Genomic DNA, 21,823 nt, shown 5'->3' with positions numbered 1-21,823 from the left:
TAACTAGCTTAACCGGACACGAGTCGAGCGTAGATTGGTATTGAAAAGCAATATAATACCTTGTGTTGTTTGTGGAAAAGGGCAGCATATTCCTAACAATACACGCTCAATGTCTTTACGTATCTTTGCTTGGCTGGACGGAGTATTATCTTATCATCGAATTCAATCTTTGACCAGCTGGGCTCGCCGGTTTCTTCCGCCTTCGCCTGCAGAGTAAATGTCCAGCTAGCTTAGCACGTAGCGCCCCCCGCTGCCTGGGAGGAGCAGTCCCCCGTCTTCTGTGCTGTTGCTAGGATACAGAGCACCACAGTGTGGCTCAGGATCAAATGTAGTGTAACAAGTAGTTCGTCGTGCCAGTTCGGTTCGTGTAAAAGTGGAACCGACACTTGCATTGAGACAGAAAATAACAATAACAACAACAACAAACGTTTGGCGATAAATGGAGCACACATTCAAGGTGACTGCAGCGTCTTGTAAACATGTTGATGGACGGAGCTATCCCACCAAATGTTTCCCAGCCCGGACTTCACTCCATCGGACAAAAGAAGGTGGGTTAAGGTGAAGCACCTAGCATGATTGAAAAGCTTTAGCTAGCTTGATCAAACAAAATTAATTAACATATGTATACATATATAAAAGGGCAGAAATTTGAACAATTTGACTATATATGACAAAAGTAATGACACATACTACCCTATTCATCTGGCTAAATTTAGATAAATGTAAATGGCACTGTTAGTTTAATATTTGATACATTTACTGTCAAAAATAACTTCTGGAGAGACAGACCAAGCTCAGGCTAATGCTAATGAGTCTTCTTCTTCTTCTTCAAGTTAAACTTTAAAGGTGCATACTGCCACTTGCTGTGTTGGAGTGTGTAGGTGCAGCATATATTATCCGTGGTGTTTGTCAGCTTCATTTTCTTAACTGATGCTGATAAATGGCTGATAACATAAATTCCAATTTGACAGATGACTTGGTTGAATGAATGATGATTTGCTACTTTCTTTTGTTTTGGAACTTAACAATCGGCAGATGAATCAATAATGAAAACATTTGTTAGTTGCAGCCCTGATGGACGGTTTGTATTTGTAGACCTGCAAACAGTACCCAGACATTGTTTGATTCAGTTTGACATTCCATCTAGGTACTGGTCATTGGCTTGCAGCTTACAGAAAGGCAGAGGGGCAGAAATACAGGAATATGCATCGAAGAATAAAAGAAACGTGTAAAAACCGCGAGAGCGTCAGGGGTGCCAACACTCCATATGGTAACACGTTAGATGGACCTTTCCTGGTAAGGCTCTGACATATGTGAGAGGTGTATGTTGACTAAAGAAGCCCCAAACAATTGAAACATTTCATTTTCAGCTCCGTTTGCATCATGTTGATGAGCCATTCGAGCTCTGCTCTGTTGACATCAGTGAGCAGAAACTGAATGCTGTAAGAACCACTTTTCACATTTTTGCCCAAATTATTTGGTTGTTTGTGGATAAAAAAAACAATTCAGTGCTCTTTCTTTCCTGTGCACAGGTCAAGTTAGAAGACCACAAGGCGTTTTACAATGTAGCTTATATTGATGCATCTATTAACTCCCTCTCTTTAGGTGAATATACTTATGTTTCATGCAAATTTGTGTCAGATTTTGTGCCTTTTCCAGAAAAACTAATTATCCGTTGTTTTTCCTCAGATTCTTTCAGTTGTTTTGTGTCTTTAAGAGAACTCAATCTGTCGTTAAACGGGCTGTGCAACATGACCTTTGAAGCTGCTGACTTCCCTCATCTCCAAGTAAGATGACAGACTATCATTTGAGATACACTTTCCCTTTTCCTTTTTCAGACCTTTTTCTGTTGTGTCTCTTTGATGCGGCTATTTTAATCTGAAATGATTGAATTTGATCCTCACAGGTTTTAGATTTGTCCTACAACAGTTTGTCATCTGATGGTATTCTGTCCATCGGTCTACTTCCACATCTGAAGGTCCTTCATCTGACTGGAAATCAGCTGTGTCAACTTCCTCCCAAACTGGGTTCTTCCAATCGTGACGCCACTCAACTGTTAGTACCTTATTGTCCATGAAGCAGCAATATAAAAGTGACTCAGTGCAGCTGTCTGTCTACTCACATGTAAACTGATGTAGAAATCCACTTCTATTCCACAACAGTATTCACTCTTTTGTTCTTCGAAAAATGACAAAAAGACGAGTATATAATTGACTGAATTAGTGTGAGTGGCTTTTCTTTCCACCCAGGTCAGCTTTGTTAAGCACTGCTTTGTGTAGAGACAGTTAAGTGAGCAGAAAAGCCTCCATTCCATCTGAATGTTATTACAAAAAACTCTGATATGAGTCATGGAGGAACTGGCAGAATGAAAACAACTGATTTATTTTATCACGTTTTCTGCAGTGAAATGCAAATTCATCTCTAGCTGCAGTCTGCCTCAAGTCTGCTTCTTAATTGATCACTTCAGAAGACACTTCAGAAGATGTCCCTGAACAGGCCACACACAAAACGATGCAGTATATTTTTCACAAAGTATTAAGGCGGCTTAATGGTTACAATTCAAGAGTTTTGTAGTGATCAATCCAGGTCTGCCAGTCATCATTTGGTTTGCTAACTTATCCTGTATCATTGTATATGATGTTTTTGGATTAATCAGTTTCTGCTGTAGATGTTTAAGGTTGAGCTCATTTAAACTACCTTATAGTATAGCTTTGTGACACTGTGTTTGCCAGTTAGTCCCAGAGGGTTTTAAATAGTTCTTTTATTCTAACCACTTATTACTTTAGTTTATTTAATTTGGAGATGCATTTGTTTCCACTGGACAGGAAGAGTATGAAAAACTGTGATTTGAATAGTAACTACTAAACTAAAGTAACTAAAGTTGATGTACAAATGTAATGGAGTAAAAAGGAAAATTTACTATATAAAATAAATGAATAAATCACATGAAATTAAAGAGCAAGTACCTTGAATTTATATGTAAGTACAGTGCTTGAGTAAAGGTATTTATGTTGGAGAGCCATAAACCCATGATGCCTTTGTGACACTTTTTAAATTGACCAAGAGGGGGCGCACAAACGTTCCAAATACACAGTCCTGATTGTGGTGAGGCAGCTGTAGAGACATTCGGTACACCTGCTCCACTGCCAGGTACAAGAAATAGTGCGCACGCATGCTGTATGTTATAGGTTACCCTAACTTTATGGATTGAGCTATATTATGAAATACAATCAGTATTCATAAAGTTGGATTTTATGACATTCTTTTCCTCTTTTTGTCTTTTGTCCAGGCCGGCTGAAGAAGACACACAGTTTACAGCTCTTGAAGTCCTGCTGCTTGATGATAACAGACTGTCATCTAAAGTCTTCAGCTGTCTGAGAAATCTCAAGAGGTTTTGATGTGTTTTGAAGTTTGCATATCTAAAACAAAGCAATGCATAAAAATTGGTGGAACCGTGAATTAATCGTTTATAATTGTCACTTACAGGCTGAAGTATTTAAACCTACAGGGGAACCGCATTTCTGAAGTACCATATTTGCGACTTATGGCCAGTTCAGAGCCTTTACAGACTTCCACTGAAGAGCGAGCTGACGAGAAACGACTTGGTAAATGCTCAGCTCATAACTTGCATAACCTGCATGTCAACATCCACAGAAAAAAATACTGTTGTTTATTTTCAACCCCCCGACCCAGCCACCACTGAGCCAAATCCTCACACTGATGAATGTTTCAAGAGCACCTCAGAGGTAATTCATTCTGTAGTTGCTGCGTGAGATGTGTCTTCACTTTTTTTCTATTTTAAATGTGCATTAAACGTGTGTTTACATTGGTTTCAAGGAAAACAGAGACGAGCACTGCAAAAGATCCAGCCTGCCACTGCCTGAGCTTCAGTTCCTCAACTTAGCTGAAAATAAGGTGTGTTGAGTAATTTGCAGGTTTAAGGTAAATCAGTGACGATCCATCTCATCAGTGTTCTCTCATCAGTTCACAGAGGAAGAAGCTCTGATGGCTGTCGCTCTTTTCCCAAAGCTACGAGAAATTGATATTCACTCCAACCCTCTGACCACACGGAGAAGTGGTAACCCCTCCTGAGTTTTCTCCTTTATGAGGCTGTTTTTAAAGATTGAATGTTCAATGCTGAAATTGCCGTCATGCATTTGTTTAAATGCAGGCGACCCTCCCTTACTGACCCGTTACCTCCACGACATTCTGGGGATAACAATAAAGCGTAAGAAGACAAGGGAAGATGTCCATCTCCCTCTGAAGGTGTCCACTGATCCAAAGTGGAAGGTTGGATGTGTTGTGCATTCTCCTTTCAGAATTCACCGAATGAAAGTCAAACAGTTCTGTCAACGACTCGTCTTTTATTTTTGTAACATTTTTGCGGCCCAGGTGGAGGAAAGCATCCCAAAGGTGTCAGTGATGTTGATGGATGCACCCTGTCCCACCCAGGCTGAGAAAAGTCGGCTGACTGCTGAGAGAACACCAGAATCTGAAAGCAAGAAGAAAAGAGACGACACCCTCCAGGAAAACACAGAGCACTTCTTTGTCACTCAGGTACAAACATGTCCAGTTTGTGTGATTCTTATATTCTTGCTCTCCGTCTGGAAATATACCTGTGGTGGAGGGAGTATTCAGACCCTCCACTTTGGTAACAAATGTTAACACCATACTGAAAATACAGGCAAAAGTCCTGCATTCAAAATGTTACTTATGTAAAGTATGAAGAAAACAGGCCCTTGTGACAGTTTATTAATATAATGAATAAAATGATTATTATTTATATAAAATCAGGATTTTATTCTTTAAGTTGGTTGAGGTGTGTGGAGGATGAAAACTGCCAAAATCAAAACAATTAAAGAAACAAATGGATTAATCAATATTATAATCAATATGCCTTGAAATGCATCAAAACATGTCAAATCAAAATACATTAATATGTACATTTCAGGTAACAAATAATATAGAAAAATATTTTAAAATGAATAAGTTAATAATTAAAGTGGGAAATTGAAGGGAAAGTAGATAAATATGGAAATGCATACCATATTAATTTATGCAGTGAGACATGTATTTATTATTTTTTATTTTTTATACAGCACAGCTGGAGCTCATTCTGAACTGCTTTGTACAGGAATGCAGCTGAAGGAGTTTTTCATTCTAAATTAATCTGATGATTATTTTCTCTACTAGTTGATCAGTTGATTGTTTGGTTTGTACAAAGTCAGAGAAGTGTCATGACACTTTACCAAAACCCAAAGTGAAAGCAATTGAAACTTCAAGATTATTTTAAATAATTAAAAATGATATAATATATATAAAAATAAAGAATTATAATAACAATTATGATAGGAATAATAATTCTGGTTAAAAAAAGGACTAAATGATTTTGTAAATGATTGAGTGAAATTACATTTCAAAGCAGCAAATCCTGCATTTAAGAAGCTTGAACTTGAACTGTTTAGTATCTTTTCATTAAAATTACAAACAATTGTAGAATAATCTTCTATCAATAACTGACTAAACGTTTCAGCTGTCCTTGTATAAACAACTTACTTTATGTTTGCAAAAACATTATTTTTTTCTAAGCTGTCAGATAAATGTAGTGAAGCAACAAGTACATTATTTCACTCTGGAAATTACATGCCACCTTCAAAGTTTCTTAGTCTCAGCATCTGAATTGTTTCCTCTTTTTTTAACTGAATGTTGCTTCATGTTCAGGTTGCAGACTCTCCTGAATATGACTTTGGTTGTCAAGCTGATAAGAATCACGCTGCAGTGAGTGAGGACAGAAACGAGGACGACATCTTTCCTGAAAACTTCACATGCTTTGAAATTTTGATGGATGCAAAACAAAATCATGATGTCACTGGGAACATTGGTGAGGACAGTTTTACCTGCAGCTATATATTTATATAATTTTTGTATGTTTTGCTTAAGCCCCTAAAAAAGTTTAGGCTACACAGTCACTCCATAATGAAGGGGACGACATTTGTTTTCTTTTCACAGGGATTCAAACAGCTGTTCAGATGCTGGAACGCAGACTGAGGAATCTTAATGTTTACAGAGACTCAGAACCAAAACTTGATTGCATCCAGACACCGTACAGAAAAAGACAGAAAAAGGTTTAGTAATTTACAAACACAAAATTCATACTCGATATTATCATCTGATCATAGTAAATACAGCAAGAAGAACAAGTATAATGTAATCACCTTCAAACTTTTCTGTGCACAGACTAGAAAACTTCCACCTTTGAGGCCAGCAAAGCAGCGAGGCGAAAGAGTTGATGAAATGATCAAAGGAATCAAAGAGAGCACGACGATACAAGTCGTCCCCTTATGTATGCGCATTTCTGACCAAATTAATTTAACAAACTCTACCTCTAATGGCCTTTACCGTCTTTATATGATGCTCTGTTTTCTGCACAGGCAGCGCCATACACAGCACAGGAGTTACCAAGCAAGATGCTCTATCGCTGCTGAGGGATATGAAGGCAAAATACAAGATGGCCCATAAGAAAACAATGGAACAGGCAGCCATCATGGAGTCCGATAGAAACAGCAACCAAAACTGAACTGAAACTATACAGATGCTCTGGTTGATATTAAAAATGTTTGGCTGTTGGTGAGATAGTGAAGTAGTGGTTCGTGAATCATGCACGCTGATTGACTTGTCAAAGCCAACAGGGGACTGCCTATATATATATATATAAAAAAACCTGATCACACTGTACACCCACAATTGCATTCCCAGATATCAAAGCCTTACAAACAATGATGAGAGTTCAAATCTGGAGGAAATCAACAGTCTCGCAGAGTATTGAGCAGAGAACAATCTGCTGCCCAGCGTCAGCAAAACCAAGGAGCCGATTGTTGTTTTCAGGAAGAAGGAGGCCGAGTGGCACAACCCCGTCTACATCAGTTGAACAGTTTTACGTCCCTGGGAATCGACGTCACAGAGGACCTGTCATGGCCATCGCACATCACCGCCCTGGGTACAAATGAAAACTGAAGAAAAGATGAAGAAGAAGAACAAAAGGCTGTTTTCTCAAGAAACTTAAGAAAGATACATTCCAGAGCCAAATTCATGTCAGCTTTTATAGAGGAACAATAAAAAGCATTTCTGACCGGAAAATCACAAACTGGCATGGTTCGCGCATGGCCCACGGACAGGAAAGGCTTTGCAGCGTGTGATTAATACTGCCCGGCACATCGTTGGCACCCGTCGACAGACCATCAGCGATACGGATGAAGTGAAATGTCTGCACAGAGCGTAGGAGACAACGCCCATCCCGGCTGCAGTGCTCTCACCATGGCGCCGTAGCACTCCAACCCTGGCGTTGTCAAATGAGCTTGAAATGTAATTGGGAACATTTTGAATACATGTTGCTTTTCTAGTCAGATACAAAACGAGTAGCATAGCTGTATAGTCCTTCAGCATCATCCAGAAGTGAAGCTGGCTGCGATCATGCGTCTCGTTGGAGTAGTAGCCGTTGAACCTCTGCAGTTCAATATGATTTACGGTCCACATACTTAAACAAGTTTAGAATGGAGGTTGTTTCATTTCCAAGTCATGTTTCTATTTCTGTTGTTCATTCCCTGTTTGATTTCATGGTCTTCGCCTTCATATGATTTCAATAATTTTTTTTTTTTCCTCTGAGGCAGCCTGCAGATGTGGAATGCACTTTTCAGCCCAGGTGGAATAAATCAATACTTTGGAGATATTTCATGGGATTCCAGGTTGTTACGTTTATCTGTGGATATTCCCTGCTTCTGTGTGTCTACATGAAATATACTGTAAGTAAAGCAAAGTGCTTCCTATACACAGCCAGCGGATGTGTTCTGGTGACTATGTCGTTGTACATTTTGATGTACATTTGTTTTACATTTTTGCTTTTGCCAGAGTAAAATATTTAAGTATAGTTTTTGAGCCACTTGTACTTTACTTGAGTATTTCCATTTTCTGCTACTTTATGCTACATTTTTGAGGCAAATATTGTAGTTTTACTCTACTACTATTTATTTGATAACTTCAGTGACTAGTTAATTTGCAGATTTCATGCTGCAACAGGAAAAGGAAAAAAAAAATGGCTCTGATAAAATGCAAAATGCTATCAGAGTATTGGATCTGAAAATCGATCAGGCCAATAATGGGTCGACCCATAGTATACAGTATATACATCCATGTAAATAGATGTCTACAGTCAGAAGTTTCCCTGTTCCACGTGGTCAGATGAACACCTGGCCTTTGGTTCGATGGTCTGGTTGGGCTCTTTTCATCTTCAGCAGTATATCTGACAGTAACGAGGTGGTTGTGCCAAATGGCAGTGACTTGACACGCTGCAGAAAGGCTATTTTCCAGTCCATTGGAGCAGAGCCCGTCAGTGTTGCGAAGATATCTCACAGTATCACACCAGAGCTGCAAAAAGATCTTTGATCTCGGAGTAATCGAATCATATAAAAAATGTGATCATTTTCTTTTATTGGTCCAGGTTTTGAGTGCAGCTCAGTTAAACGCCCTCAGGATTTGTTGTTGGTTTCATAAACAAAGTGGAGTTTTGCTCTTCAGCCAGTGAGACCTGGCATGATTTCATGCGTGACCAGAATGTGGTAACACAGTAATTCTGAAGTGATAATGATTAGTGCGTCAAGCCTGTACGGTTACATAAGTGCAGCGTTTAACTTTTTGTGCTGGAATTCTATTAAAAAAAAACAAAAACAAAATGTACGAATGTGTGCAAGGTCATCGAGGCGTTCACTGACCTCATCACAGAGACGTTTTAAGCTTCTATGAAAGTATTCATTTGCACATGTGCATGCTAACAAGAAGGTGAAATATAGCATGGCCGTGTTTGTATTGTTACCTTTCAGATTTTCACAAGTGTCACTTTGTGATAAATACACCTTCCCTTACTTATTATACACACTGACTTCTTTTAACCAGGTGATGGGACGTTAGAAATATGATTTATTTTTATTTTGTCAATACACATACATGGTGATGAGCTGAGGTTACGTAGGGTCCATGGGTTGGTTAGGGTTAGGCACCAACACTTCTTTGCTATGTTAGGAAAAAGAGAGAGGTTTGATAGCAAAGAAAGGACAAAGTGTCACGGTTTGGGGTTATTGGTTTGTTGACTTCCTGCTTTATTTTGTAGTTCTGTCCTTTACCTTGTTGTCACTTCCCGCTCACCTGTGTTCCCAGCGTTCTTCTTCCCAGTGTCCCTCCACCTCACCCCCCTCGCCCCTGTTGTTGTCTGTTTTTAAGCCTGTGTTGGTTCCCTCACCCTCTGTTGGTTCATCTGTTTTCGTTCCTGCGTGTCCCATGCCTGTCCCCTCAGTCCCTGTGTGTTCCCTGCGTTCCCCGTTCCATGTGGTTTTTCCGGTCTGTCCTCAGTTTGTTTTGCATTATGTTTGCTTTTTCCTTTGCCCGTCTTTTGGATTTTGGGCTTCGGCTCATTAAAGCTCAACTGAGAGGCATGCTCGCAAGGGGGGCAGCATTATGTTGTATTAGGGTGGCTGTGGCTCAAACGTGGGACAGTTATAGGTGATTGAGGTTTGTGTGTTGTATGAAGCCAAGTAATTTCAACCCAAATCACATGATTTCTGTTTCTGTCCTGCAGTACTTTATCCTGTGATTGTCAGACGGATATGGAAACATGAAATCTGCCACAAAGCAATATACTGACTGGCAAATGCACACACTAATGATCAGACTCCTGCATCCGTAACGCAGATCTGAAGCATCACAACCTGAGATACCCGCTAATGACATCAAGATGACATCAGCGGGGTTGTTAAGGACACTGGACAAACAGTTTGTTTGAGAGTTGGCAGTGAATGTGTGAAATAGGCGGATTGCCCCTTTAACTTCTTCTTTTTTTTTTTGTCAGTGTTCTTTCAGTTGCTTCCCCAATTTTGTGTTTTCACGCGACAGTGTGGCATTCTGACACTGGCGATGTGCACTTGCTGACCCCGCGGACCTCGACTCGAGCACGTTAAAGAAGTGAAAATGATCTTCTAATGTGACGACTCCCTTTCGAGACTGAAGATAATTACACAACCCACACATGTCTGTAATTTATGACTCACGAACACGCACAGTCATTTCAAAGAGATTCGGTCTTAAAAAGAGCAAAGTTGGTTTAAGTGTCGCGCCGCTGGAAATTCACGTCTCTTTTCATGTCTTTTTTTTCGCCGGACTCTTCTTCACGTCGACGTCCCCACAGAATAAACAGACAGACGTGAAGTGGGGCTCAGCTGAGCTTTTCCTCTGTATAACCTCTTTTGTTCTTACCACTGAAAAACTGATGAGGTGGGTTATTAACTGAAAACACATTTTCATCCGTGCTCTTGGTGATATAACAGAGTCTGGCAGGGGAGAGAGATACTCTGTCCAAATGCAAAAATAACAAAAGACATGGTGGAGAAAGGCATGATGGTCTGTGTCTTTCGGCGGGACGGGGCCTTGTTGTTTATTCTGCCTATATGTGCTCTCTTTGTCTGTACATTTCCATGCGGTGCATTTTCACATCTGGAGCGGTCGTCACTGCAATCAAGCCTTGAGAAATGTTTGGGGAAGGGTTTGTTTGACTCTCAAATTGAGGGCCAACAGTTAAGCTTTGAGAAATAACCCCGCAGAGACTCAGACACCAGATTTGGCTCGGGAAGAATAGGCCCGAAATACCTCATCAACACTCCTCATTACTCATGTGCCAAATGAGTTCACTGCAGACTGGACCTATTCATTAATTCTTTTGATGGACAATTGAACTGTAACACACTTACCATGTAATCCTGGAAGGCTTCGGATCCTCTGGCTGACATCTGAAAAGAGCCCATTATTAATAATTACAGATCATAACCGTAAAGCTGTTGTTGCTCGTCCCTATTCCGCAAAAAACAAAAGATCCCGTTGTGGCCTGTCGTAAATAGTTTACAGTCGTTTCAGCTCTCTTTTTTTAATAAAAAGTGACCTTTTAAACTGAGCCGCTCAGGATGAGGGGGGATGACGACCAAAAGTGTTCATGACATGTTACGCGGCACTGTCCGCGTTTTCCTGGCCAGAGTCCAAACATCAGCTAAAGCGATCAGGGCCAACTTAATTAATGAGAGGGTAAGGGTGTAAAAAACACAGCCCTTGATAGATTTCGGAAGTATTTTGATGAAGTATAAACTCAGGGGTTTCTGCAGAGCACCTTAATCAGCTATGAAAGCAAACACATCTATCAGACTTAATTAACTTAACACAATTTGGCTCCCTTTGAATCAAAAGGCTGCCTGATTGATTTGCAATGCTTCAGTTCCTCACAAACACTGTATGCATCGGCGTGGAACCGCTCTGCTCGCAGCACATGCGGAAATGTTTTATTTAATCTTCAGAAATCAGTTCAGCTCAGCTGGGTCTCTTTGCAGGACAGCGTGGCCATTAAAGCAAATCCTGTGTGAACGTCAAGGATTCCTGAAGTCGTTTCTGTGGCAAGCGCGAGTCGATGCTCTCTGACTGTCCCGCAACAGGAAGTGACATTTTTTTAAAAAAAACTACGACGATTTAGGTTTGTTAATATCACAGTAATGGTCTCAGAAGTGCCTCCAATCCTGGGCCGAGCCGTGACCCCGGCTCTCACATTTTCCTCACTTCTCGCTGAATCTGGGTTACGTGGCCAGCGGGGTGGAGTACACATACACAGAGAGCTGACCGGCTGCATGATTTATACCCACTGACTGCCCCCAGCTGTTACAATTGCCCGAGCCAAGGCAAAGCATGCATAGCTGAACGGGGCCCGTGAGACGACTCCACAAACATCCGCAGAATGAGGACCGATGGGATTCATCAAAAATGACGGACAAAGAGATCGAAACCGCGCGGCGCCAGATACAGCAAGTTTTTTTTTTTGCCGTAATTAAAACTTGTGTTAAACCTGCACACTATTCATCGGTTAATGACCCGCATGGCAAGATGGCGACGTGAAAATGTTGATTACTAATTTAAGTTGGCAGTGATAAAGTAGAACACCCCTTTCTCACCCTTGTGACTGGAGCAGCCTCTTTGGATAGCCGAGAAGGGGGGAAAGAGCGTTGCAAAGTGCCACGTCTGACAGTTTACACAAAAATATGACGGCCTTTTTGAGGGAGTAATGAAGGCATTACGAGGGAAGTGCGTCTGTTTCAAAATATTGTTTCATGCCTTCAGCGAGAGACAGACAGAGCTGTCTGGCGCAAAGTGTGAAAGAAACACAATGAGTCATTGTGGAAGGGGAGGGGACGGAGAGCGAGCGAGCACGTCGGGAGTTCACAGAGAAGGGGAGCAATATTATTCTGAAGCGCCCACTCAGTCTACCCAATCTGCCGCCGCACACGGACTGAGTCATGGGAACTGCAGTGATAATTTGACACCTGTTGATCAAACAGGCCTGCGGACAGACTGCACACAGTGCTGCCGAGCCAGAGGGCCGCTCTCACAGATCATGCTTACGTGGGTTCGACAGAGCTCGTTACGAGTAATGATCTACTCTCAGCGTTCTGGCCCGTACTTAAATCAGGCAATCGCACTGCAAGAGCAGAATCCCCGCTACGGAAGTCTGAACACGCAGATATCGCTCTGGGTTTAGGCCTACAGCGGGCACGAGTGAATCTGCAGACAATGTTTCAAGGTTGATGTGTTTGTTATTTTGCAAAGCTGGTAGCGAAATAAAATGCGTTTAAAACAAACGCAAATTAATCTGCGGAGTAAACTGGAGTGTGGACAAGAGCTGCTGCTCTGCAGTCTGGTGGTATGGCAGTGGATACTCCTGTATCTTTTGCCGCAGACTGTGGCCAGGATGGGTGCTGTCTTTCAGTAACCTGTGGGCTCTGTGCAGACATCTCACTTCACCCGTATGACTGATAATCGGTGGATGGATATACTTTCTGCATAGCTGTCCTGTCCGGGGCTGAGCAGGATGAGACATGCGAATATGGCTCGGGGATTTAAACTTCCTGAATTTCCTCGGGAAGTAGAGCCTTTTCAGTGTTTTTGGTGATTTTGACCCTGCTCCACCGCTGTAGACGGGGGTGTGTTGGGCTGACACTGAGCAGTAGATATAGTTTGCTCTGTGCAGAACAAACAGAAAGCAATCAGGCTGTTTTTTTTGCAATGGTGACTCCAGTAATAGTGACACCCGGGGTGAGGAGAGGGGGGTTGTCTTTGCCCACTTCACTTAGAAGAACAGTAATCCTTATTTATCACATACAATCATACAAAGAAGAATGTAATAAGAGTGTTTCTCTGCATTCAACCCAATCTGGAAGAGCAGCAGACAGCCAACGCACGGGGCCCAGGAACCAGCAACAGATCTACAGCAGGTCAAGGGCACGACAGCGCTATGAGAGCGGCGTGATCGAACCAAAACAGTGGAGTTGTGGGTAAAATAACCAAAATACCAGCGAGGGAGCTGCAGAGTCAGGTGATTATTCTCTGTGGATCATCATTATGAATGTCACATCCTTTGTTAATATGACAACACTGACAGTATGCACTTCACTGACACATACTGTGCCACTGGACTTGTTACGTCTTAAAATGTGTTGGATCAAGAGGCTTCGATTAACCACTAAGAGGGAAGATTCCACAAAGACCTTGTTTCCTTCAGTCAAATCCCACAAATTAAGTCTTTAAGTTTCAAGAAAAAAAGTTCCATGTTTGACAGACAGAAGCCATCGGTGTTCTGACACTTTGTCTCCCTGAACTACACTCAGCAACAAAAGGTGTTTTTTACAAGAACGCTGGTGCTGGGAATGTATTGCGTGTGTAAGTTTCAGTAGGTAAAGGGCGTTTCAAACTTCTGCTTTTGATTATCATGCCTCTGATAACATTTCATCTCCAGCGGGAAAACAGTTTATCCGGCCTTCCGGAGCTCTGTTTAATGGAAGCCTGCAGGCGGTGATCGTGTTTGGACCGCTCTGCAGGGCCCGGGCGTGCAGACCAAAAAATGCATCAGCAAATAGTTCTCAAACAAACGCCTTCAGAGACAAGCGCGGGCTCTGATCTCAAGCCCGTCTCGCGAAGATATTGCTAATCTTTCATCAGTGTTATTTTTGCCTGTTTATTGTTAGGAGCGGTCCTACTGTGCTCAACTCTGCGCTAATGATTCCATCACTTGTGGGCCACGCATCGTTTACAGACCAACGTCACGGCTGAAAACAAATCGAGGCGTAAAAGTTTAATGGTGTGAAAACACTGATAAAACAGTGGGCAGAGGTACAGAGTTCATTCAGCTACATCGACTACGACCACTTTAAGATACAAGCATTTTTTTGTGGTATGTGGAGTATAAAATGTCTCGTGGCTGCACAAAAAAATAGCAACAGTAGGTTTATAGTTTGATATCCGGAACAATTACGAAAAGGCTGTCTACGCATTAATGAATACTCAGTGATTGATCCCTCATGCTACTACATGCAAAAACAAAAAAACATTCAAAAAGTCAGATGTATATACACAGAAACCATACACTTTAAATAAGGTCAAAACCTCCATTTTTATGTACATTAAATATGTTGATGATCATAAAACACCCTTAAACAAAAAACCCATTCTGAACAGCGCATGGCCCCTTTTCCAACATATTCCAACACAATTGTAATGTGATTACGGTTCAATAGATGCACATGTTAACATCACAGAAGCAACACATCTCTCCCCTCCACCTTCACAGTGATATTACGCTGCATTTTGTGATTTATGCGTGTGTGCTTTTTTTTTTTTTTCCACTACCGGAAAGTTCAACAAAACAAAGAAGCGTGTGGTGATTAAAACGCGACGGACAACAAGGTATCAATCAATCAATAAGCAGGATCATAAATGAGCAACACCACTTGTGTTACAGGAAACGACGCAGGGGACATCCGAGTGCAGCGTTGACCGTGTGGGTTGTGGGAAGGCAAGGAAAAAACTTTTAGGGGGAACACACGTCCTCTATCTGCTTGGGGTTTAGGAAGGTCACCATCTCCCGGATGCCGTCTTCGCAGATCGTGGTCTGAGAGGCTTTGCTCAGGTTCTCTCCCTCCTCTTTAAATTTTCGCCATGTCTCTGAAATAAAATTTAAAAAATGAATAAATATACAAAGAAAAATCCAAAAGGTCATATGAAAAGTCAGCAGGACTTTACAAACCTTCATCGAGCGTTGTGAGTAATGTGTAATTCTCTGGATGATCCATTATGTCTTTTCTTTGAACGTCACCAATTTCCATCAACTGTAAAACACCTATAAAAAAAAAAAAAAAAAAAAAGCCCAGATGAGAGTCATGCAGCGCTGCAGCTATTCCACGCATTCGTCTCTGAAGAAACAGTTGGAAAAAACGCTCAATCATCTTCCTGTAAACGTATACAGGTGTTGTTTTAGTCACATTTGTGTGTGTGTGTGTGTCTTTAAAGCTGGAATCCTGCATTTTGGGCAGCGGTAGGTCACGGAGGCCCACAGAGGAGCTGGAGCGCACGCCGCCCAAATCCGAACAGCACAAAGAGCAGACCTGGGCAAGAGGGGATTTTCCGAGCCAAAATCCTGTCTGAAAATGTTTCTGTATTTCTTTCTTCAACAGTTTGGGCGGACGTTTGAGCGGAACGCTGCCACAAGTGATCTTCCAGAACAGAACAGAACAGTTCGGGGCACATCATCTTGTTGGCCATCTTATCTTTGCCCCGTCTTTCTTACCTTGATACATTTCTTGAGGTTTATGCACAGCTGTGATGTTTTGTTTTACCTGGGTGATTTCCTTATTTCTATGTTTTCTCTACATTTTTGCTTGCTAAATGTGTCTCTGCCTTCTAGCGGCAGAGCTGAAACCCTTCGGATAAGGAGGGAACAGTGAGCCTAGCGCTAAAGTTCACCGATGAACATGCTGCATCTTGTTTTTCTTAATCCGTACAAAAATTGAGTGTAAACATGTTTCCGTGCAGTATTATGCACTAGTGTTCCGAGTCTTTATGCTGATGCAGATGTGACAGATGTGAGCGTGGTATCAATCTTCTTGTCTAATTCGCTGCCAGAAACCGATGAAATGTATCAACCCAAAATGTTGGACATTTCCTATACTGACATTCCCGGCGGTAGTCACGGTACCTTCAACAGCCTTCCACACTTGCACTTCAACCTCAGCCGTGCTCTGTCTCTCGATAGCGATGATCCTCACTGTGTGGGGTGGGTCGACCTTCAGAGACGAATCTACTTTGTACACCAAGAGGCTGTTTTTATATCCCAGATAACACTGGGTCTGGTTACTTTCAGCTTTACTTTCTAGACAGAGAGAGAGAGAGAAAAAACAGACAGAATCTGTGTGGGTGATGTTTACTGCTAATCAGCATCATGTCAGCATAAACAGTTCAGCATGTTATGAGCCATGTCTGAGTACCTGGACAGGTCTTGCAGCACTTCCCCACTGGCTTCAGAGGATGCTGGCACGGGTACTGGCTGGGGCACGTGATGCGTTTGCAGTCCTGCAGGCCGTCAGTACAAGTGCACAGGATGCATTCCAGGACCTTCCCCAAAACTGGGTGCCACATGTCTCCATGAGAGTACGTCTTGCCATTGTATAAACACGCTGAGAAGAAATGGAAAACATCTGAGCATCGCGCTACATGTGGAAACGATCGCAGACTTTTTTTTTGCGAGGAACATCTCCATAAAATCAAACACCTATACAGGATCTCTTTGTTTTGACAAAGTCTCACCTCGTTGGTGTTTCCGCTGCAGCAGAATCTTCACGGTGGTCTCCGAAGCCCCTTTGAGGTTGAGTTTACTGAGGCTCAGGCCTCTGGGAGAAGTCCTGACCCTGGGTGGAGTGGCACGGTCAGACCGCGCCCTGCCCTGCTCTCCAGAACACTGGTCCACTGAATGCCTCTTTTGTGGACACAGACATAATAAAACACAGTTATCTGTCTTCTGTTGGCTTTACTTTCTATTGGTTTTCCCCCCTGAGTGATAGCTGAAGGAGCATCATCATGAATCACTGCCCACATCTTAGACTTTTTTAGGCAGTTCAAACGGACCGACACTGCAGTTCAGTCTTACTTTCAGGCCATGTGATCCATGGGAACATTTGAAGCTTTTGTCTTTTATGATCGCAGGAAAATGTCTCAGGGATAATCTGAGCAATGTGATGCCAAGTTGAGCAAATAAGCCTCGATTCTTGAGAGGAAATAAATTATTTGCTTGCACCCTGGCGCAGGGAGGTCAAAGGTCGGCATCGGCTGCGGAACAGCTCCCCTGAGGCTTGCAGTGATCTCAGTTTCACGTTCAAGGACACTCAACTTGAACTCAAGAGTCCTGTAATTAAAGTGATGAAATGAAAGCACCATCTTAAATAGGTTCGATCAATCAGCGAGAACGTACCACGCCTCTGTTCAGCTGCTGGTTTCCATCCTCAGTCGATGAAGACCCACTGGTGCTGTGATCTAAAAGACAGAAGAGAATAAGACAAAAAAAACAACATTAGGAACCAATCGCAGATGTGCACGATACAGTGAAAAATCATATTGGGATTATTCTGACAGATCGCGACCGCCGTACGATGGCGCGGTTCCGCTTTTCATGTTCACCGAAAAACAACTATTCAGATCGTGAAGATGTGACATATGTTGGGGTCTTTGCCAAACAAACATCTGGAGAACAGGATTTGAAAGACGTCAGGTCATGTCTGCAGCACTATAGTTGTTCATTATGATGCTGGTGTGCCAAACATTGTTCACACAGTTTCTTGCGATTTGGGTGTTGCACTTCAGTTCTGATTAATCGTGCAGACCTACAATATATGATCATATTGTGAAGCTTTTTTGTGCTCTGTCTCATTTGCAAGATGAACTGCACTGAACGTCATTCTGATTATGTCAATGTTTTATTTTTTGCATCTATGTGCATTCTGTGATCCACCTCAGTATATCCAACCACCGGCTGCACGCTCAGGCTCATCATACATTTCTGAAAAACTGCACGTTGAAAATGGAGTAAAATCTTTTTTTTTTGGTCGTCTACCTTTACACACCAAACAGCAGGTCTCTGGAACGGAGACCGGCGCGGAGCAGGTGATTGGCTGGCATGTTTTCAGAGCGCAGAAGATGTTTCCATTCTGGGGAGAAAAAAAAAGAAAGGGAGGAGAAAATGTCTTATTGTTTTTTTTCTATATTTCCAAGTATGCTTCCCAGAGGGTCGACGCTTAAGCACTCCAAGGTTTCCGCAGGCTTCTCTCGGACATATAAAAGAATAACATTTAGATGACTCTGAATATTAGAAAACACACAACATAATCACAAAGTCTTTCTGAGTACAAAGTTCCAGGAAAATCCCAGTAAAAAATAATAATAATAACACATTACTTTTATTTGGCTTTTGTGCAGAACAAATCATATTTTCTTTTTTCCACACACAAACACTCACACACTTTGCACAAATCCGAAAGTGCGTCTCGGACTGTTTTATGAGAGAGGCTTGCATTTTTTTGATTTAAGAACATATATTTATTGTTGTTTTATGTGTAGTTTCACTCTGGAATTGGTTTGCACTGTACTAAGTTCACAATTCAAATTAGTACTTTTTTGTGGTTGAAATGTGAAAGACTAGCAACTCTGTGGGCTGAAAATGGGGTCAGACCGAAAAATAAAAATATTTGATCATATTTCCAAAGAGAGGATTTTCAAGAAAGAGGATATATGTTGCGATAATAAGCAAAGCTGTGAGTGTGTTACATTGAAATCAAAGCCAGGAGCGACACTCTGCCATGAGAACGGAACATGTTACCATAAATGAGAGAAGAGCATCAGGATAAATCTGATTTTTACTGTTCTAAATTATATACTAGGGTCCACTCTCACAATCAGTATATTGTTATGTGTCGTCTCCTTAGAAACCCAGAAACATCCGTTGACAAACAACACTTAGCAACTAATAAAATTAACTCCTCACATCATGTGGCCTTTTAGGGGACAACTCAAGGCTGATTTCAATTTAGGCTTCACTTCTGCTTTTCCTCACTGCCGCCTGCCTTTAGTTTTTTTTTTTGTTTGTTTTTTTTTAATCGATGCTTTCATCCTCTCTCTTGTGAGCTGAGGCGAAATGGAAACCAAAGCGAGGTGATTTCACCAGCGCCAGCCTTCCGTCGTGTCATTAAATTACCATAAGCAGCTATACGTCAGCAGAGATATGCAGTGTACTTTGACTCATACACACACATTTCGAATTTTTGGATTGTGAGGTGTAAAATGTGACATATGGGCCAGAGCTGCTCCAGCAATATTTATGATGCAAAGAAGTTCTGATAAATGTCTATTAAGACATTGTATTGAGCACCTTTTTCATTTTAAACATCTAGTAATTAGAATCTGATTCTCAGTCAGTTTTTTCTTCTTCTCTTAATGCTGTGGTGCTGGTGCTTAACTGAGTTGTTTGGCAGAAGAAGAACAACACCAGATGAAAGGAGGATTATGAGGAAGTCATAAATATACACTATGCAAAAAACAAATATTGCAAACAGAGTCACTGAGGTTTCTATCTTCTTCTCCATTTCTTTGTATTTTAATTCACTTGTATTGTCCATCAGACTTTTCTCAAACTTCGAGAGGTGGAATTTGAACTGAAGCATGATTTATTATCAATCGCAGTAGAAGTAGTTAGAACAACGTTTTTCGGTGTTGAACAAACTCTTTATTATAATGTCACAAAATATTATGTACTGACAGACATGAAACTTGATAGTCTTATATGCATATATTTTATTTTATTCTGTTTTTTGTTTTTTTTAATACACAGCAGGGACACTGGAAGTCAGTCACAGTTGGTAGTGTTGAGAATGAATCTGACATTAGGCTGACATTACGTTTTGTGTCTTGATTCTCAACTGTTTGAGAATGTTTTGTGCTACAGCAGGCGGCAAACTTGAACACCAACATTATGTAGGTCAAGGGAGTCACATCACCTACGGTAAACAGCAAAGCGATGAGGAGGCAGATGTAGTTCCCAGACTCCCTTTTAAAATCGCTCAATTTTGTGAAATGTGGAGTCAGGTGAAGGTTTATATATTTTGTGAAACCCTGTCTCTGAAAAACTCTAAATCATTTAGGACTTTTCGTAAATTCGGCATCAGATCGAATACATTAAGTTGCTTCTTTGTCTGTGTAGGGAACATCACGCTCCCTCTTTCTTATCAACTGATGGCTTTTATAATACCTCATTTCAGGGGGGATGCTGCAGCCCCCTCAGCACTCCTGCTTCACCGTGTCCATACAATCACAAAGTATCCCCAGAGAATGATAACCTTCTGGTTTCTTACCTCACTGCAACCCTTAACTTCCCCAATACGATCACAGACTGTCCGTTCCAGAATGTGACATTCTCTCTCCAGATCGATAAAGAGAAAAATAAACCAAGTCTGGCTAAAACAGAAGTGGTAAATTAGATGTAACTCACAGAGCATGTGCACATTACACACTGGTTGCTTTGCTTGGAGGGGAAGAGGTCGTGCTTGTTGAAGGTCTCCCCCGGCTGATAGATAGTTCCATTATACCTGCAGGATTTCACTGAAGCCCTCAGCCCTGCGGGGATCCTGGGCTCATCTGTGGGGGACCACACAGGACAGAAAATCACAAGGAGAACATAGACTGTGACACCAGGTGTTTGGATGAGGAGATGCCTGACATCGTACCTGTGCATCTTGGACAGCACTGCTGAGGCTCGGCCACGGGGTTGTCACACGGCAGAGCAGGACACTTGATTGTCGTGCACTTCACATGGCCAGTCTGAGAGAGACACACACACAGAGAGCTAATACAGCAGTTTACAAGCCTTTTTTTCTTTACAGCACCATGTCAGATGTTAAGAGTTTTCTTAAGACAGTTTTTGGTGTAATGCTCCTTTAGACTGTTAATGAAGGCTGTGTGTGTAGAAGGGCACCTCTGTGCAGACGCAGCGCATGCAGAACATGAGTCCGAACGGCTCCAGATAGGGATGCCAGCTGTCTCCCGGGTTGTACGTCTTGTCTTTGAAAGTACACAGCAGCCCGGAGCCTGGGTGTCAAAACACGGGGAGGATGAGCTCCCAGTGTGGAGGAGAAGAAACGCATATGGCGCAGAAGAAAAAAAAAAAAAAAATCACAGGAATTTCCTTGTGAACTCATGTATAAAATATTTGTCAAACACTTTTTTTGTCAGCTCCAAACTAGAAGGGAAAAACTGCAGAAACTGATCCCAGCACAGCTCATAATAATAAGCAAAAGAAGTCATGATTTCACTTTTGGTTCTCTGCGGGCAAAACAACTTTTACAGCACAAACACAAAAGTGAAGCTCTGAGCAGGAGATGTTACCGGTCTCGACACATCTCTCACAGAAGTCCGACAGAACTTTTCCTTTATTTTTTTTCTCTCTCTCCCTTATTTGAAGCCTCCACACGTCTGACCGGGACACAGAAGCATCAGCAGGCTCGGCTCTTACCTTTCCGGGGTTTTAGCTCCGCATCTGCGACCCAAATGATGAACCAGAGCAAAAACATGGACCTCATTTTTTTTTTTTTTTTTTTCACATGTGCGTGACTGCGTCCTCCACGCGCAATAAATGTGTGTTTCTGCGAGACAGAAACTGCAGGACAGTGTGAAACAAGGATTTAAAAAAAAGAAGAAGAAGAAGAAGGAGGAAAAAAAAAATTCCAAATGTTTTTCTTGGTTGATCTTTGGCGCCTCCCTCAGGAGACAAGAGGTAGTGTTGGATCAAGAACAGGGAGGACTGGAGTGAGCCATGGCTATACATGGTTACCAGTATGTATCTATACATAACTGTATCTATACATACACACAGGAAACT

The 21,823-nt window shown here is 41.8% G+C and overlaps 2 protein-coding genes across 5 annotated transcripts; one reads left to right on the top strand and one right to left on the bottom strand.

Annotated features, from left to right (window-relative positions):
- Positions 1-287: 287 nt before the first annotated feature.
- xrra1 (X-ray radiation resistance associated 1) lies at positions 288-6,635 on the top strand. 4 transcript variants are annotated; one of them, XM_037118938.1, is made up of 17 exons: positions 288-548; positions 1,148-1,296; positions 1,371-1,442; positions 1,533-1,605; positions 1,690-1,787; positions 1,907-2,055; positions 3,290-3,391; positions 3,487-3,605; positions 3,694-3,746; positions 3,838-3,915; positions 3,985-4,078; positions 4,172-4,266; positions 4,393-4,557; positions 5,722-5,881; positions 6,010-6,125; positions 6,238-6,343; positions 6,432-6,635. In XM_037118938.1, the coding sequence occupies exons 1-17, from the start codon at positions 440-442 to the stop codon at positions 6,575-6,577; spliced, it is 1,884 nt and encodes a 627-aa protein (XP_036974833.1). In that variant the 5' UTR covers positions 288-439; the 3' UTR covers positions 6,578-6,635. The 4 variants fall into 4 exon arrangements, with proteins under 4 accessions (XP_036974833.1, XP_036974832.1, XP_036974834.1 ...); XM_037118937.1 differs by having other exon boundaries at positions 4,172-4,290; XM_037118939.1 differs by having other exon boundaries at positions 4,172-4,290; positions 6,436-6,633.
- A 7,553-nt stretch (positions 6,636-14,188) lies between these two features.
- chrdl2 (chordin-like 2) lies at positions 14,189-21,661 on the bottom strand. The gene is made up of 11 exons (XM_037118942.1): positions 21,458-21,661; positions 20,921-21,033; positions 20,673-20,766; positions 20,438-20,583; positions 18,011-18,104; positions 17,372-17,433; positions 16,711-16,879; positions 16,392-16,580; positions 16,103-16,276; positions 15,155-15,247; positions 14,189-15,072 (listed from the first exon to the last, which is right to left on the bottom strand). The coding sequence occupies exons 1-11, from the start codon at positions 21,522-21,524 to the stop codon at positions 14,939-14,941; spliced, it is 1,335 nt and encodes a 444-aa protein (XP_036974837.1). The 5' UTR covers positions 21,525-21,661; the 3' UTR covers positions 14,189-14,938.
- Between the last annotated feature and the right edge of the window lie 162 nt (positions 21,662-21,823).

Source organism: Acanthopagrus latus, chromosome 13 (assembly GCF_904848185.1).
Source record: "Acanthopagrus latus isolate v.2019 chromosome 13, fAcaLat1.1, whole genome shotgun sequence".
Lineage (NCBI taxonomy): Eukaryota > Metazoa > Chordata > Actinopteri > Spariformes > Sparidae > Acanthopagrus > Acanthopagrus latus.
The sequence above is the reverse complement of the archived record's forward strand: the minus strand, read 5'-3'. Positions and strand labels throughout refer to the sequence as shown.

Excerpts from the sequence above, each read along its gene's own strand:
- xrra1 (XM_037118937.1), top strand. The coding sequence starts at position 440 with ATGGAGCACACATTCAAGGTGACTGCAGCGTCTTGTAAACATGTTGAT. Across the intron at positions 3,916-3,984 it reads TCAACTTAGCTGAAAATAAG|TTCACAGAGGAAGAAGCTCT; the intron begins GTGTGTTGAGTA and ends TTCTCTCATCAG. Across the intron at positions 6,344-6,431 it reads GATACAAGTCGTCCCCTTAT|GCAGCGCCATACACAGCACA; the intron begins GTATGCGCATTT and ends TTTTCTGCACAG.
- chrdl2 (XM_037118942.1), bottom strand. The coding sequence starts at position 21,524 with ATGAGGTCCATGTTTTTGCTCTGGTTCATCATTTGGGTCGCAGATGCG. Across the intron at positions 17,434-18,010 it reads CTGCTGTTTGGTGTGTAAAG|ATCACAGCACCAGTGGGTCT; the intron begins GTAGACGACCAA and ends TCTGTCTTTTAG. Across the intron at positions 16,880-17,371 it reads AGCAGCTGAACAGAGGCGTG|AGGCATTCAGTGGACCAGTG; the intron begins GTACGTTCTCGC and ends TGTCCACAAAAG.